We start from the raw sequence: 16,422 nt of genomic DNA on the forward strand, positions 1-16,422 counted from the left end.
GGCTACTGGGGCTCAACTGCAGCCAACACCGGGTTCCCAATGGAAGGGACTGATCCCATCACGTCTAACCTGTAGAACCGGGCAAATGTAAGCGGCGAGGCAGAAGCTGCAACAACACAAATGTCTGCCAAGGGGGCACCTTGAAAAAGGGCCCACGATGTGGCAACACCCCGAATCGAGTGGGCCACCACGTGTCCAGGCATCGGGGTCACAGTGGACTCGTAGGCCATGGTAATAGTGTCCACAATCCAAAGCGAGAGGTGTTGCTTTGAAAGTGCCTGGCCCTGTGTCCATGCTCCATAGAACACAGACATGAATGTCCTTAGTGCTTTCCAAATAGCACCTGAGGGCCCGCACAGGGCAGAGCAGATGAAGCCGACTCTCTTGCTCTGAAGCGAAGGGAGAAGGATGAAAAGCCATCAACTCAGTAGAACTGTTGACATGGAATGGAGACAGCACTTTCGGGAGGAATACAGGGTTAGGCTGTAGCATGACCCTGGAGCCATCTCCCGCAAAACGGACACACGATAGGTATACGGACAGGCCATGTAACTCGCTCACGCATTTTGCAGAGGTGATTGCCAGCAACAATGCAGTCTTAAGTGACACCAGCTTCAGCTCAGCTGAGTTTAGTGGTTCAAATGGGGCTTGGGAAAGTGTGTCCAGCACTACATCAAGGCGCCATGCAAGCAGTGAAGGGGTGCGAGGAGGCTGCAGTCATAGAGCTCCCTTCACAAACTGCACAGCCAAGAAATGAGACCCAGGGGGCTCACCATCAATCCGGACATGACATGCGGAGATAGCCACCAGATACACTTTGAGCATGGACGGGGACATGCCCAGGTCCAACAGTTCCTTTTGAAATTGTAATATGACCGCAATGGGGTAATTAATTGGGACTTGAACGCCATCTTGCCACCAAGTGCTTAACGTCCGACAGCGTTAGGAATACTGTGACCCCATAGAGGGAACTCTATGAACCGAATGAATAGTGGCTACTACCAAGTCTGACAGAACCCAGGCAATCAATCGCTCCTGCTCAGGGGCCAGGCCCAGAGCTGGAGGAGGCCCAGATTGGGGTGCCAAAGCATTCCTTGGACCTTAGACAACAAGTCTAAGTGATGTTTGTAACGAAAAAGTCTTAACTGCCCCATTTATTTATTTATCTGGGGTGCCTGGTATATTCTAATATACCATGGGAGAATTAATCTTTGCGTTTCCTTCCCAACTCATCACAAGGACATGGGAGTGAGGCTTACCAACTCCAGGGAGGTGCTACGGCAATCAAGAGGTGTTCCTCTCCAAGAAAGACAAACAAACAGATTCCATAAATAGAAATGGTGTGTATTAGGGATCGAACCAGAGCAGCTAAGTATAATTTATAAGCAAAATAAGCAATAAACAAAACAGACAAGTAACATTCTTTTAAACAGATTATACAAATTGTATATATTCCTAGTCCTGTATAGATTTTTAGAAGATTTTTTAATAGCCAATTATGTATTTAAGTGTTCACCCATTAAGAAAGAGCCATACAGATGTGTATAACTGGCAAATATCAGATACCAGACCAACAGGGTATTCACTATCAAACATCACTACAAACCTGGAAAAAGCAAACCTTCATAATTACACTATCTAGAAATAACAACAAATGCGAGTCTTGCACATAACACATAACTAAATAAAACACAAAAACAAACAATAAATACCACAAAGAAACAAACCACACGAGAAGAAGTTCACACTCTGTATACCATAACTATGACTCACATAACATATGAACATCGCAATAACACGCCACTGCAAACCGGACTCCCATTCCCCACAGTACATGATCACAGAGTTAAATCATTGTTCAGTAACGACTCCCCAGGACAGTCCTCCCTTCCACATTCCTTTGTTGTCTTCTTTACAAATGGTATAGTTCAGGGCATCAGTTTAGTCAGTCCGAGCACCGGAAAATGGAAAAGCACTCTGTACAATATCTGTACAACATCTCTGACATCTCCACAAGCTTGCAGTCATCTTTTCGGTTGGCCGGGTCGCTTGTTGACAGCTCGATAAGTCCAGCGTGGGTCCTTAATCGCTATGTAACTCAGTTTATGTGTGGTTATTAGAGAATAAATCCATAATTTACCTAACTACTAAAATAACAGAACTATGAAAACAAAAAAACAACCATGGCTTGGGCTAAAAAGACCTGCCCCACCTGGAACACCCTTACTACAGAATGAAAAGAAGCCTTTCCTTCCACAATCCTACTTCCTCTTTTAAGCTCCTGTCTTAAAGGGCCAGTCAGTTGGTGCAGAACGTCACAGTAGAGTCTGTGTGACCAGAGACCTCATTGACTGTTGATATAGGCAACCACCACCGTGTTGTCCGTCCGAACCAGCACATGTCTGTCCCATAGGACTGGCAGGAAATGAAACAGTCCAAGGAGTACTGCTTGTAACTCCAGGATGTTAATATGGAGGGCCCGTGTGGGCTCCGTCCACCTGCCTCGGACTCCACGTCTGTCACAGACTGCTCTCCAACCTTGCTTGGAGGCATCTGTCATCATGACCGCTCGGTGGTAGACTGGCCCCAGGGGCACACAGAGCGTCAAATTGTGAGGGCACCGCCGCCAACGAAGCACCTCCCAGCATGCTGGAGTGACTGACTCGGCGTGCTCAATCGTGATGAGGGTGCGTTTTGAGAGACCTGAACCACCACTGCCTCAATTGGAGGAGGCAGAGGGGGAGGGTCTGTGATGCAGCCGCTAGGAGGCCCAGCAGCCCTTGGCAAAGGGACACCTTTACACAAGCTCTCAGTCGGAAGAGGGAGAGACACGTGTGTATGGAGGAAACTCTCTCTGGCCCCAGTGTGGCAAGCATGGCAATGTGATCGAGGAACTTTGCTTGCTGAGTTGGTGTCAGACGGCTCTTCTCTCGATTGACCTGGAGGCCTAATTCGGAGAGACGGCCTAAAATCAGCTTCATGTGGCTCTGAACCTGCTCCCTCGAGTGAGAACATACCAGCCAGTCGTCTAGATAATTGAGGATGCGCACCCCCTGGCAATGCAAGGGGGCTAGCGACAGGCCGAAGGGGAGAACAGCAAACTCGAACGCTCGGCACTCAAAGGCGAAGTGGAGAAACTTCCTGTGCGCCTGTGCAATGGGGATGTGAAAGTAAGCATCTTTCAGATCCATCGTGGTGAACCAGTCGCTGGGCTTGTTGGCCTGGGACATGGCGCACAGGTTGAGCATCTTGAAGTGCTACACCTTGAGGTGGCGGTTCAGGCACCTCAGATCCAAGATGGGGCGTAAACCGCCATCTTTCTTGGGCACGAGGAAGTATGGGGAATAGAATCCCTCGTGCTGCCATGGTGGGGGCACTTCACAGATTGCTCGCTTCTCCAGGAGAGCAGCAATTTCGACGCAAAGCACCGCACACTGCAATACTCGCATCCACAGCACACCTCAGAAAGGGGGTGGACGTGTTTGAAACTGTAGGTAGTAGTGAACAGATGGGCCAGAGACTGCTGGAATGCCTCAGGTACGGGGCTCTGGTGGTGGATGTGGGGTTGGGCCAGGCCTCCTCCTACCACGAGCTGCCGTGGGCTGCCGGGGGCCTGGGTGAGGCTGGGGGGGGCACCTGCCTGCCAGTGAGACGCTGGCGGAGATCAGCAGGTGGCCGGGGCTGTGGCCTGGGCTGCGGCCTGGGAGTCTTGATCGGGGGGCCTCCCCTTTGGCGAGCTGCCGCAGGCTGCCTGCGCTGCTGGCCCTGAGATGTAACAGGGTAAAACTGGGCCAGCTGCAGGGACTGCTCCCTCTCCTGGAGGGTGCATGTTAGCATCTCCTCCACAGAGGGGCAGAAGGTGAAGCCCAGTGACATAGGGTCGTCCATGAGGAAGGACCTGTCCGGCTCAGGAATTTGTTGTGCCTGGGACAGCCAGAGCTGGTGGCGCACCACCACAATGGCTGCCAGGGATCGCCCAGTCGCCCTTGCCCCATGATGCATCATCGTCACCAGCTGGCCTGCCACCGCTGCTGTCTCCAAGATAGGGGCGGGGTTGGTGAAGCACCATCATGCTCCGGGGGCTCTGCCAGCTGGGCCAAATACAGGGCCAGCAGGCTCTCATAGCGCTTTTCCACCGACAAGGAGCTGGTGCTGGAGCCGGAGCTGCTGCTCAGCCTGGGATCCAGCTGATCTTTTTGTGAACCAGCCCACTTTTCCACCGGTTTTGGAACCGAACGCTGACGTCACTGGATGTGGGCATTCCCAAGCACGGAGTAGAAGAGAAACACACAGCAGTAATACTCAGCACCGAGGTGACTGCGTCTTTAAACCCTATTTAACATCACAATCAACTCATTCTGCATCTACACACAGCACAGATACATTGTAAAAAACAAAACAAAAAACGCGAGATCACACATGTAGCAGAAACTAAAATACAACTATACGAATATGCTAAGATAACTCAGCCTTTTATTTGTATTGATTTTTATTGATGCATTAAGGGATTTACACCGATTCGCTATTTCAGACACTTTTACTGTATTGAATAAAATACAAGTTAGAGTTAACATGCATTTGTCACAGTTCATATGAATATACTTTGTTTGAGTGGATACATTTTCATTCATTTTGTGGCGTATTTTTACTTTTATTCTTATTTAAAAAACAATCACTATAGGCTAGCCTATTGATTATGGATGCGGCTGTTTTGGGGGTATTTGCAGCGCAGTCGTGGGCAGATCAATAAACTGTTGGACGATCTCAGGTAATGTTAATGGTTTGATGGGAAATTGTGCTTATTGATGAAGTCTGTGATTATGGTCCCAAATCACTGTTACATTGTCCCTGTTGCCAGACACGCAGCAATGCGCTTATGTTTTGAAAGTCGCCCTGGATAAGAGCGTCTGGTAACAGATACACAATAATAACAATAATAACAATAATAATAATAATAATAATAATAATAATAATAATAATAATAATAATAATAATCCATTGTCAGCACTGCTGGCATGTGAGCACAAAGTGCATGACTGTAACAGATCTTACTGTGTATTTGATCTTCTCTTACTGTACAATATGTATGGTTTGTGTAATTCGCCCTGTACTAAGAAAATGAATTTATTCATAAATTACAAATCATGCACAAACCAACCCGGGACATGTGACTCGTAGGGGCGCTGGATTTAGCTTGACACTGGACCAGTTAATGACCAGTTAATTAAAACAACATTTCTGTCCAATCTATATTGTCGCATTTACTCTCATCATCATAATATCGCTGTAACACGTCTTTCTTTTCACGGAAGCTGCGCTCAGTCGTCTCTCATTGCTGCCATTTGCCAACAACTAACTAGTTATTGACCTGGTGAGCCCATATTGTTACTGTAGTGTCTCTTTGACAGACTACTGTTCGCTGCTGATTTCGCTCATTTTTAATCAAAACTCTCCTCACTGCTCACGTCTCTGCTGGCATTTTAAACATGGCGTCTGCACTGCGGCAAATAACTTTTTGTGGAGATGACTTTACTCTGCCCCCCAGCTCCTGACGTCACTGTTCCTTAGGTTCCAAACTAGCAAGTTTTTGGTGCCAGAAAAAGTGGCTCCGTGCCAGCACCGAGCCAGTTCTTTTGCGGTGGAAATGCAAAAAATGGTTCCAAATTAGGCACCGGCTCCGAACTAGCACCGGCTCCTTGTCGGTGGAAAAGCGCTATCAGTGTTTCTGAGGTGGGCCACTTGGACTCCAGCCTCATATGCCCTTAGGAGTAGCGTCACACGACACTGCCTATTGGGGCAGGCCAGATGATGTGGCTCCGCGGACAGCGGAGGTAGGGAGACCAGTGCGACTATGGTGTAGTTTACCTGGGGGAAACTCACCAAGCCTGCTTCCGCCACATCCTGGGTCCTGACATAAGTCTCCCCTCTCCTAGCTAGAGCGGGGGCTGTTTCCGTATGGTCCCAGGTGGCCCTCAGTTCGTCGAGGAGGTCAGGAAACAGTGGGAGGACCCATGTGGGCTGCTGTGAATGCTGACCTCTCTCGAACCTGGAGCACGGCAGGGCAGGGTCAGAGGGCCAGGGGAGCTGGAGACACTCCATGGCCCCCTGAATCACTGCCCAGAACCCCTGGTCCTGTCCCACAGGAGCAGGTGGGATGTTCTTGCTGATCGGAGGAGGAGGGGTGGATGAGACCAGCTCCTCCTCAAGCTCTGAGTCCTCCTTCCAGGTGGCCTGTCTACTGCTCTCCTCCGAAGATGGAGCAGATAGACTCCTCTTAGATACCAGCGGCGCGGTGTAAGCTGGTGGTGGAGCGTCATGGTGTGGGGGGGGCACCTGTTGCTCTGCCTGCGCTGCCAGGAGACCACAGATCTGGTCCATCCTGCTGTTTAAAGCATGGATGGCCTCATCGCGCTCCCTGTCTGTGGAGCCTGACCTCCGTTGCCGACGGCCAACGGGGAGGAGGCAAGTGACGACTCAGAAGAGGGGGAGGGAGCCCGTGAGCTGCTGTGGCTGTCCCAGGCACAACAGGTTCCTGAGGTGGACAGGTCCCGCCTCATGGACGCCCCATCTCACCAGACTTCACCTTTGGCCCCTCTGTGGAGGAGATGTTAACAAGCACCCTCCAGGAGAGGGAGCAGTCCCTGCAGCAGGCCCGGGTTTACCCCGTTGCACCTGAGACCCAGCAGCGCAGGCAGCCTGCGGCAGCTCGTCAACGGGGAGGTCCCCCAATCGTGCCTCCCATGCCACAGCCCCGCCCTCCTGCCAATCTCTGGCAGGCAGGCGCCCCCCTAGGCTCACCGCCCAGGCCCCCAGCAGCCCACGGCAGCTCATGGTAGGAGGAGGCCTGGCCTGACCCCACCTCCCCCACCAACCGAGCCCCATCCCTGAGGCATTCCAGCAGCCTCTGGCCCCCAGGAACTCTCCAGCAGCCTCTACCCCCCAGCAACACTCAAATTGGCAACACTGCACCCAAGACTCTTAGGTGCTCCAAATTATATCAGTTGGCTACTCCCTACATTTTCAAACACGTGCACCCCCCTTCCGAGGCTTGGTATGGATACGAGTGGGTACGTGTGAGATGCAAGCGCGGGAGGCACGGTGGTCTCCAGCACTTCAACCCTGGAGGAGGAGACGGAGTGGCTCGGGGAGAGGCTGAGATCCAGCGCTCCCGAGACCCCCCTGTCACTTGCATGAATAGTGGAACTGCATTCGCCTATAAAACATAAATCGAATACATAACTTACCTGTATGCATGTGTTGTAAAGAATGCTAATATGAAATATGAAACATACGGTTGGCTAACCATTAGTCATTGTACAACCTGTCAATTGAATGGCGAATATAAGCTAACCTCTATCGGGTGTAAATCTAGCTCTGATACTAGCCAGTGCCTCCCCAGCCATTGACCTCACCTACAACATTTCATCACCGGGTACATTTAACCCTTTGAGCAGTATGTTTTAAAATGCTCTGCCGTGACTCAGGGAGTGACTGATGTTTGCTTAAAATGTGATTCCTGCAGCTTACAAGTATCTCTGTTCATCCCAGAAGGAAATGGGGAAAATAGATGTATATAACATTAAATGTCTGAATCAACATCGTATATTCAATAATATAATATTGAACACTGGGGTAAAATAAATGTTTATTACAGTTAAATAACTATTATTTACATGTCTAACCATCACCAGTTTATTTAGTGTTTCACCAACGAAGACAAGAAAGTTTGAGAGTGAGAATAAGTTTGCTTTTAATTATATAAATATTTAAATTATAGCACTGGAAACACTTGTTGTTTTTCGTTCCAATAAAGCACTTCAAAGTTTCAATGTGTGTATCCTAGAGAGAGACAGAGAGAGAGAGAGAGATAGTGTGTGTGTGTGTGTGTGTGTGTGTGTGTGTGTGAGTACAGATTTATTTCTATGGGAAATGATAGGTTGAGAATATGCATTTTACATGTTGTATTTACTCTGGTGAAGTCATCTCTTGATTGCTGACGTTGACACACATACAGTGAGGGAAAAAAGTATTTGATCCCCTGCTGATTTTGTACGTTTGCCCACTGACAAAGAAATCATCAGTCTATAATTTTAATGGTAGGTGTATTTTAACAGTGAGAGACAGAATAACAACAACAAAATCCAGAAAAACACATTTCAAAAAAGTTATGAATTGATTTGCATGTTAATGAGGGAAATAAGTATTTGACACCTTCGACTTAGTACTTGGTGGCAAAACCCTTGATGGCAATCACAGAGGTCAGACGTTTCTTGTAGTTGGCCCCCAGGTTTGCACACATCTCAGGAGGGATTTTGTCCCACTCCTCTTTGCAGATCCTCTCCAAGTCATTAAGGTTTCGAGGCTGATGTTTGGCAACTCGAACCTTCAGCTCCCTCCATAGATTTTCTATGGGATTAAGGTCTGCAGACTGGTTAGGCCACTCCAGTACCTTAATGTGCTTCTTCTTGAGCCACTCCTTTGTTGCCTTGGCTGTGTGTTTTGGGTCATTGTCATGCTGGAATACCCATCCACGACCCATTTTCAATGCCCTGGCTGAGGGAAGGAGGTTCTCACCCAAGATTTGATGGTACATGGCCCCGTCCATCGTCCTTTTGATGCAGTGCAGTAAATTGTAAATTGGAATTTGTAAAATGTATTAATTTGAATTGCTATGTTTTAGTTAATTGAGCCAAAATTATGATAATTGTGTTACTGTCCAAATATTTATGGACCTAACTGTATATCTTTAACAGTATGGTTTTGGTGTCAGTTCACATTTTATGAAGACACGTTTTTTTTTTTTTTTTTTTTTGCAAACACTTGCCAGTCACATATGAGCAGCATGAGAGCGAGCTGTTTTGTTTTAATCTCATGCATAATGTTTTCAGGTTCATTAAGCAAGCTACACAGTGCCACCATCCCCCATGACTGTTTTCAGACTGCAAATCTAAGTAGTCTTCCTCCTGAAGGAGCTATATTAGGCTTGGTACCTCAGGGAAGCAGTCTATGGCTCTTCCTGATGTAGCTTGTTGCTTTTTCCTACAGGTAGCATAAGCATATTTCATCAGTATCGGTACTCAATTGATCTGAGTGTGTGTAATTTGGATACTTTTTCCTATTCTTTATTCCATTAGGCACTAATGTAAACATGTTTATGTTTCTGAAATAAAAGGTAGCATGTCCTCAAGGACGAACTGGACTTGCATCTAGGTCACACTATAAATAAATACATGCTCATTCCTGAAGCAAGACTTTTGTGATCTGGGATCACTCTCGCCTCTGGTGCTGAAGACTCAAGCATGAAGACTCAGCCTCCATTACAATATTCTTAACAAAGAAGCTGCAAGAAACATCACTGCAATGGAGAACTCATCTGTTGTAGAAGTCTTCACACTCCAAGGGTTAAATGAAACAAAAGCCAATACATTTATATTTTTTGCTATTGCTCTTCTTGCATACCTGCTGATATTTTTTTTCAATATGACACTGATCATTACAATCATCACTGAGAAAACCCTCTATGAGCCCATGTACATCTTCCTCTGTAACCTGTGTGTCAATGGACTGTATGGAACTGCTGGTCTGTATCCTAAACTCCTGGCTGACTTCCTCTCTGGCTCTCATGTGATCTCATATGCTGGATGTCACCTTCAAGTATTTGTTATCTACACTTCTGTTCAGTGTGAATTTACCATTTTAACAGTGATGGCTTATGACAGGTATGTGGCAATATGCAAACCTTTACAGTACCACTCCATCATGACATCTCTGACAATTAGCAAATTCCTACTGGTATCTTGGCTTCTTCCATTCTGCGAACACTCAGTTTCTACTTGGTTATCTGTCCAACTGCCCCTGTGTGGCTCTCATATTGATAAACTGTACTGTGAAAACTGGTCAATTGTAAAGCTGTCTTGTGTAGACACAACTATTAATAATCTCTATACATATACTGGTATTGTAATACATTTCTCTCAAACACTCTTTATTGTATATTCATACATCCAGATTGCTGGAGCATGTATAAAGTCTAGTGAAGAAAGGAGTAAGTTCATGCAGACCTGTTTGCCCCATTTGATAAGCTTAATCAATTTAATTGTTACCATGCTTTTTGATTTGATGTACTCTCGGTATGGTTCAAGGAACATCCCACAGCCTGTTCGCAATTTCCTGGCAGTGGAATTTCTACTCATCCCTCCTCTTTTAAATCCCCTCATATATGGCTTGAAGCTGAGTCAGATTCGCAGGAGAGTTATGAAATCACTTAATAGAAAAGTAGACATTAGTCTGTGACACCAAATATTAGCAATATTAGACTCTGGAATTTATGCAGTGCACATATGTTGGAATCATAAGTAATAGCAGGGATGGGCGGTGAACTTATTTCCAATCATGGCACTTCTGACTAATGTGGGATCCTATGTGATTTTCTTTTTTTGCAGTTTCCTCTGATTTGTGATTCGTGCTCAATGAATCAGTTTTCTAGTTGTATGAGTGTATGAGTTGGGGCGTGGGGTGTTGTTCAGTATTTTTATTATTTCTAAATGATGGGCAGTTCACGGGGCTTACTAGGTCTCTGCCAGAGGACCATCCCCATTGATATGTATGACACACTCCATCAGTAGCCAAGCTCTGGTTGGCTGATCTTCACCAGTATCCTTAAACAGGCTCTGCCCCTCCCAACACTTTAACAGTTTAGGCATACAGCTGGAAAAACCAAGACTGGAAGTTGGAGGGGAGCTCACAATCGAACACCAAGCATTCAGAGGCAGTTTTCATGACTCAGTGAATGGTCAGGTACAATTAGCAGCAGTGAAATGAACAGTGAAACTCATGTCAAGGTAGCTATAACATCCACTGTATATCCATTAGAAATATTTCCACATAAAAAAAACATTAATCTGCAATGTCCAGTGTGAATAACAGTATGAAGAAGACTCACAAGCATATAGAATAATATCCTGATAGTCCCTATCAAGTGATAAGTGTTTAAAGGATATTTAATAATTCATTACACGGACATAATACTCTTTGACATGTACAGTAGAAGTCAATGGATATGGACATTTACCTGAACTATGAGCTTCACAGGGAAATATAAATTGGCAAAGTTTACTGACATTTTATTGGGAATGTGATTTAATGGACTGTAATTGTTAGATCCATGCTTCATTCTTGTATTTATGACTTTTCATAGCCTCTACAATATCAAGATTATGTTATAATTTTTGTATTGCTTTAATCTCCAAACCTATATCTCTACATATCTGCTCTTGTCCTCTGGTCCTCACAATTTGTTGACTCAAAGTTTGTCGTTTTGCTAATGAATATAGGAAATGTTTTTGTTAATCGTCGTCATCACCCGTTGATGTCAGAGCTACAAAGTCACTCAGTGGTTTATGTATTGGCCCAGGAAGGTGGCCAGCAGCTGTTTTAAACTGATGTTATTACAGTATGAAAATATTAAAAGAAAAAATGACTAAAATAAATATTGCCTCATCACATTATATTTCTTGCTTACGTATGGCCCTTGGATATCTGTTTTCACACTGACTTCTCAATCTCAAATTTTTTTCTCATTTTATAAAATATATATGAAAGCCTTTATGAGTTGTTAAGGAAGTCCATCTAAAAAAACACACTCACATAGTTTATCCAAACTTATAATGCAAAGAATAATAAAGGAGCAAATGTTGAACTTTCAGTGTTCTTCATTAATCAGAAATAACAATACAGCATATTCCTATCCTCTCATAACAAGAAATAATGAGACCTTAGACAGATCCTAACCGAGTGAATACAGATAAAAATTTAAGAGTCGCCTTCAGACAGAGCTGGGTTAAAGTATGAGCTCATTGAACATAGAGAAGAGGGGATTCCATCGAAACATTGAGTTAATGTTTTTGTGTATTGTTTGTTTTGTTTTTTTAAATCAATTAATGCAGGCAGTTTTCTTTTTTTAAGATTGCAGAAAAATTAGAACAAAGAAGCTTCTTAGATTGGAACAAAAAACAATATCATTATATAATATTTATATTAAAATATTTAGTAAAATAATGCATTAACAGCAAAGCTCTACTATTTTGTGTGATGTATTTTGAATTTAACACTATTTTCTGACTTTTGTTCAGTTATTGGCCCTCGTCTCATTCTGAAATCAATACTGTAATGCCGAGATTTTGGATTATGTACAACCTCCTTACCTGCCTTTATAAAACAGCTTTGAGACGAAAATGAAAAATAAACATTTGGATAAAACTTTACTTATGAACATTACACACAATATTTGCACGGCAGAAACACTGCATTGACATTGGTATTTTTTTTTAAATGAGCACATATACATGAACATAAAAAATTAATAAAATTAAGTTTACGCAATAAACTGTTAACAGCTGTAGAAATCATTATGCACATATCTCAGCAGATGTATACAATTACACAACTTAAATAACCACTTATAGAAATAGTATATAATAAAATAAAACATCTTATCCAATGTTAAAGCACTTTGGAAATGTGTTTATTGCAGCTGCTTATATCAATACACAAAACACACTTTTTAACACTACCGTGCATTTGCCACAAAGTGCCTTTCCACACTGTGTGCATATGGCCATTCAATTAAAAAATAACAAATTAAATGTATTATGTGCCAAAGTGGATATTTCATATACCAAAGTGGATATATCATATAGCAGAAAAAATAAATTATATTTCAAAGTAGATATATTATATAGCACAAAACATTAATTTCTACACATTATATATGTATATATTATTATCATTATTTTATTAGCAGATGTCACAAAATATATACAATTCAAGAATCATAACTGGTAAAGCTCTCGTCTGTCTGTCCCCTGATCGGCTCAGCAAGTTTCTAACTTTCCTTTGGAATTCAATCTTGCTCACGCTCAGGTCTCTGGATCAATGCAATGATTAGTCAGCTTTGATCATGAATGCTATGTCTTTTGTATAAGGTGTAGGGCTGGTGACAGGCTGGGATTTGAATTACACTTCGGATTAGAAACATGCTTTTTTCCAACAGTTTAACACTAGAAGCGCCAACATTTTGAACTACCTACAAGCGCCATAGCCGGTCATTGTAACCGATAGCTCTTTAACAGCTGAAATATGACATTCAAAGGCAAACTATCATATAAAACTCAGAAGTTTTATTCATGAACATCAAATCCAACATTTACATAGCACAACTGAAGTATTTAAATTTAAATGTGATCATAAAACATTAATATTATTCCTATAAATACAATATAAACACACTTTTTTCTAAACACGCACACTGCAGTCAAAACATGAATAACTATATAGCCTACAATAAGCAAAAAGATCAAAAACGGCATACAATAAGATAATAAAACAAGTGTTAATGTAAGTATTGGAATAATGCTCTATAGCAATATTTTATAGTTCAAAAATAATTATTGCATTCATCAAAACATAATTGTACACTAAAGTAAATATTTTCAACATCGTGTAAACTTTGTTTTCAACATACAGTGTCTGTCATTGCCAGTATCGCTGATGCCCCTGAATCAGTCATGTTCATATACATGGCATGTCCAAAACGAGCTCTCTTCAGTCTCCGTTTCCAATCCATGTTGATTTGCGGGTAATCACTGTATCCACTCAATCTGACTACAGTTGCGTGTATTTTTCAAGCACATGAAACACTGTAGATAGGTAGAGATCGCCACTGACTGACTGTATTGTAAAGGACAAGCAGGATTATACATTATATTTGATTTATTATGCATTTAAATGACCGGTCAAAATAACCTGATTTTGTATGTAAGTTTATAACTTATTTATTTTCACGTTTATCCAGCTAAAACGCTGTAGGCATGTTTAATACACATATTTAGGAAAAGAAATGAATGGGTATGCGCAGTGTATTTAGGAACACAGAGTAACTCAAATTTTAATAACCAAATCAGTCAAATTGACCGGCTCTGCGCTTCTAGTGTTAAATTAAGTGCCTGATGTAATTGTGTGATTTCAGACAACAGTGGCATTTAAGAAAAGAGGAGAAAATGCAGCAAAGTCAAAGTGGAATTATACAGAATTTGTTCTACTTGGAGTCCATCCATAGGGGCGCCCAAATGAGTGAAGATATATATTTTTTTAACTTTTACAATTTTTTTACTAATAGTATTTTAATACTATTAATTCGAAATATTACCAAAAAGCGAAAGCCCCCACAACAACATAACTACATAGCTTATTATGCCATATTTTCTGTGTTGCCTGCAGGTTCACCCCGGCCCGCCGCATCAATCGCCCCCCCGCTGCTCTCATAGTTAGACTTACACGATTGTGGGGGGGCGAGTTCAGTTATCTGAAACAGTGAGTGACATTGAATGCGAAACATGATCAATTAGCATCAGTAGCCACTTCAAACGATGCCCACAGAAGAAAAAGAAGAAGAGGAGAAAACACGAGATAAGGACAGAGGTAATGTGATGTGATGAATGAATAGTTTATCTAATTGCATAGTTACCATTGGAGCAGTGTTACTACTAGCCAGCTTACTTTGGACAATACTAGTAATGCTCGCTAATTTAAATAGCTAGCTAGTGTAGTGTAAGGTACACTTATAAATTTCAATTAAAGAAGTGAATTTATAGTATCACCTTATCACGAATCCTGGAATCTTGTAGAACTCAATTTGTGTAATAATTGGACGCAGACACCAATTCCAAAGATATAAATTGTCAAATTTATTCAAAAACAAAGACTAAATGTAGCACTACACTAATTATACAAAAGGGAAAAACGAATAAAAAATTCAACTCTAGATCAACAAATCAAAGACAAATCACGTCCGTGACCAAATCAAAGACCATGGGATCGCATATGATAACACACAAATCGTTAAACAAAAAAGGTTATAAACACATTGACTACAATACCGGTTAGTAAGACGAAGGTGAGTCTCTCATTAGTATTGTAAGTCAGACATTAAATAACTACGCAGGTTAGTATTTATGTCAGGTAACTTCTCGTTATATATATATATATCAGTCTCATTTACGTTTAGGTGCCGAGAAAGATCCTATCATTACTTGTTACCACAATTTCCCTTAACTGATTATTATTCAATGATTAAGGATAGGCAGGGCCACCAATAATCTAATGTCTATTAACTTGTGTCAATTTCAGACTAAACAGTTAAACAGGAATGAGAAGATATTTCTCGGCGTTGACAGATTTTATTTGTAAAATTATCAACAAAACAGTTTAATGCAACACACATTTATATTTAAGAAAACTAAATGATATTACACATTCTAGAGTTATAAATCACAGATTAACATTTCTAATTGATTTCTCAAATGTCATGAATCACAAACTCCAAACTGTTAAACTTATCTGAACTTCGTCGCAGAGAGGCCTCTCTGGCTTCGGGCTCAGATAACAGCACATGGCACGAGGTCCGTGTGGTTTGGAACAAAGGCAGTCCGGTTCGGCTTTGTCCAAGAACTTCCACTCAGTCGATGCACCTGGAAGTTGGGGTTTCGCGAATGTAGAGTCTTTTCCAAACAGATTTTCCACTGGTTTGAAGGCTCCAAGGTTGTGCACAAAATCTTCTTTGTAAGCAGAGTTCCACCGTAGTTACTTGAAGACAAAGTCTTTGAGGAAAGCAGGGCCCTCTTTGTTCCAAGGGTCAAGTTTCTTAAGACTCAAATAGCTATTTAAATGACTGAACACTTTCGTATACAGTCGACTTAGTCAATTGTCCAGCTGTAAAACTCCACTGATCAGGTGGGCACAGGCGGGCATGCACAGTCTGTAAAGTTCTTTATTTAATAAAGTCCTTTAAAAGAATTCTTCGTACGGCTCAATCTCCTTTTCCCAGTTTAACTCTTCTGTTGCTGGAAAAGACTTGGTTGGTTTCTGGTTCCGGTTCGGGCAACAGAGCTACAGGTTGAGCTGTGGCAGCGAGTTTCTGGTTCAGGTTAGAGAGAGAGAAAAAGAGGTCGTGCGCTGTTCTTTATACGTCTGTCAGATCAATAGGTGATTGGTTCTTGAGTTTTTGAGATTGGATTTCGGTTTCAGCCCCCATTGTCCTATTGGAGGGGGGCTTGATTTATGACTGATGTCAATCCATGCCATCTTCGTAGCTCTATGTCAGGATTTCGGCTCTCGTCCACTTTTTTATTACCTTACAGGCCCCTTTCTCCAGACATCTCATAGCAGGATTCCAAACTATTTGGCCTATTCTCGGTGCCATCCTCCCCAAAACTGTCACTTTGATGTAAACCAGTTCCAAGCTGATGAGTTAAGGAAATCTGATAACTGTGGGGGAAAGAGGTCTTCTTTAGATCAGTGCTTCAGCTCAGAGCTAAAATGCTCTTATCAAAATACACCCAACATAACGCTACACTAGCTAGAGTC

The 16,422-nt window shown here is 42.8% G+C and overlaps 1 protein-coding gene across 1 annotated transcript; it reads left to right on the plus strand.

Moving 5' to 3' along the window:
• Positions 1 to 9,360: 9,360 nt before the first annotated feature.
• LOC136747092 (olfactory receptor 4K5-like) lies at positions 9,361 to 15,218 on the plus strand (the record flags this gene model as incomplete). The annotated part of the gene is made up of 3 exons (XM_066700049.1): positions 9,361 to 9,903; positions 10,156 to 10,234; positions 15,211 to 15,218. Coding segments are annotated over exons 1-3 (630 nt in total), but the record flags the coding sequence as incomplete, so codon positions are not given.
• Positions 15,219 to 16,422: the final 1,204 nt, after the last annotated feature.

Source organism: Amia ocellicauda, chromosome 3 (assembly GCF_036373705.1).
Source record: "Amia ocellicauda isolate fAmiCal2 chromosome 3, fAmiCal2.hap1, whole genome shotgun sequence".
Lineage (NCBI taxonomy): Eukaryota > Metazoa > Chordata > Actinopteri > Amiiformes > Amiidae > Amia > Amia ocellicauda.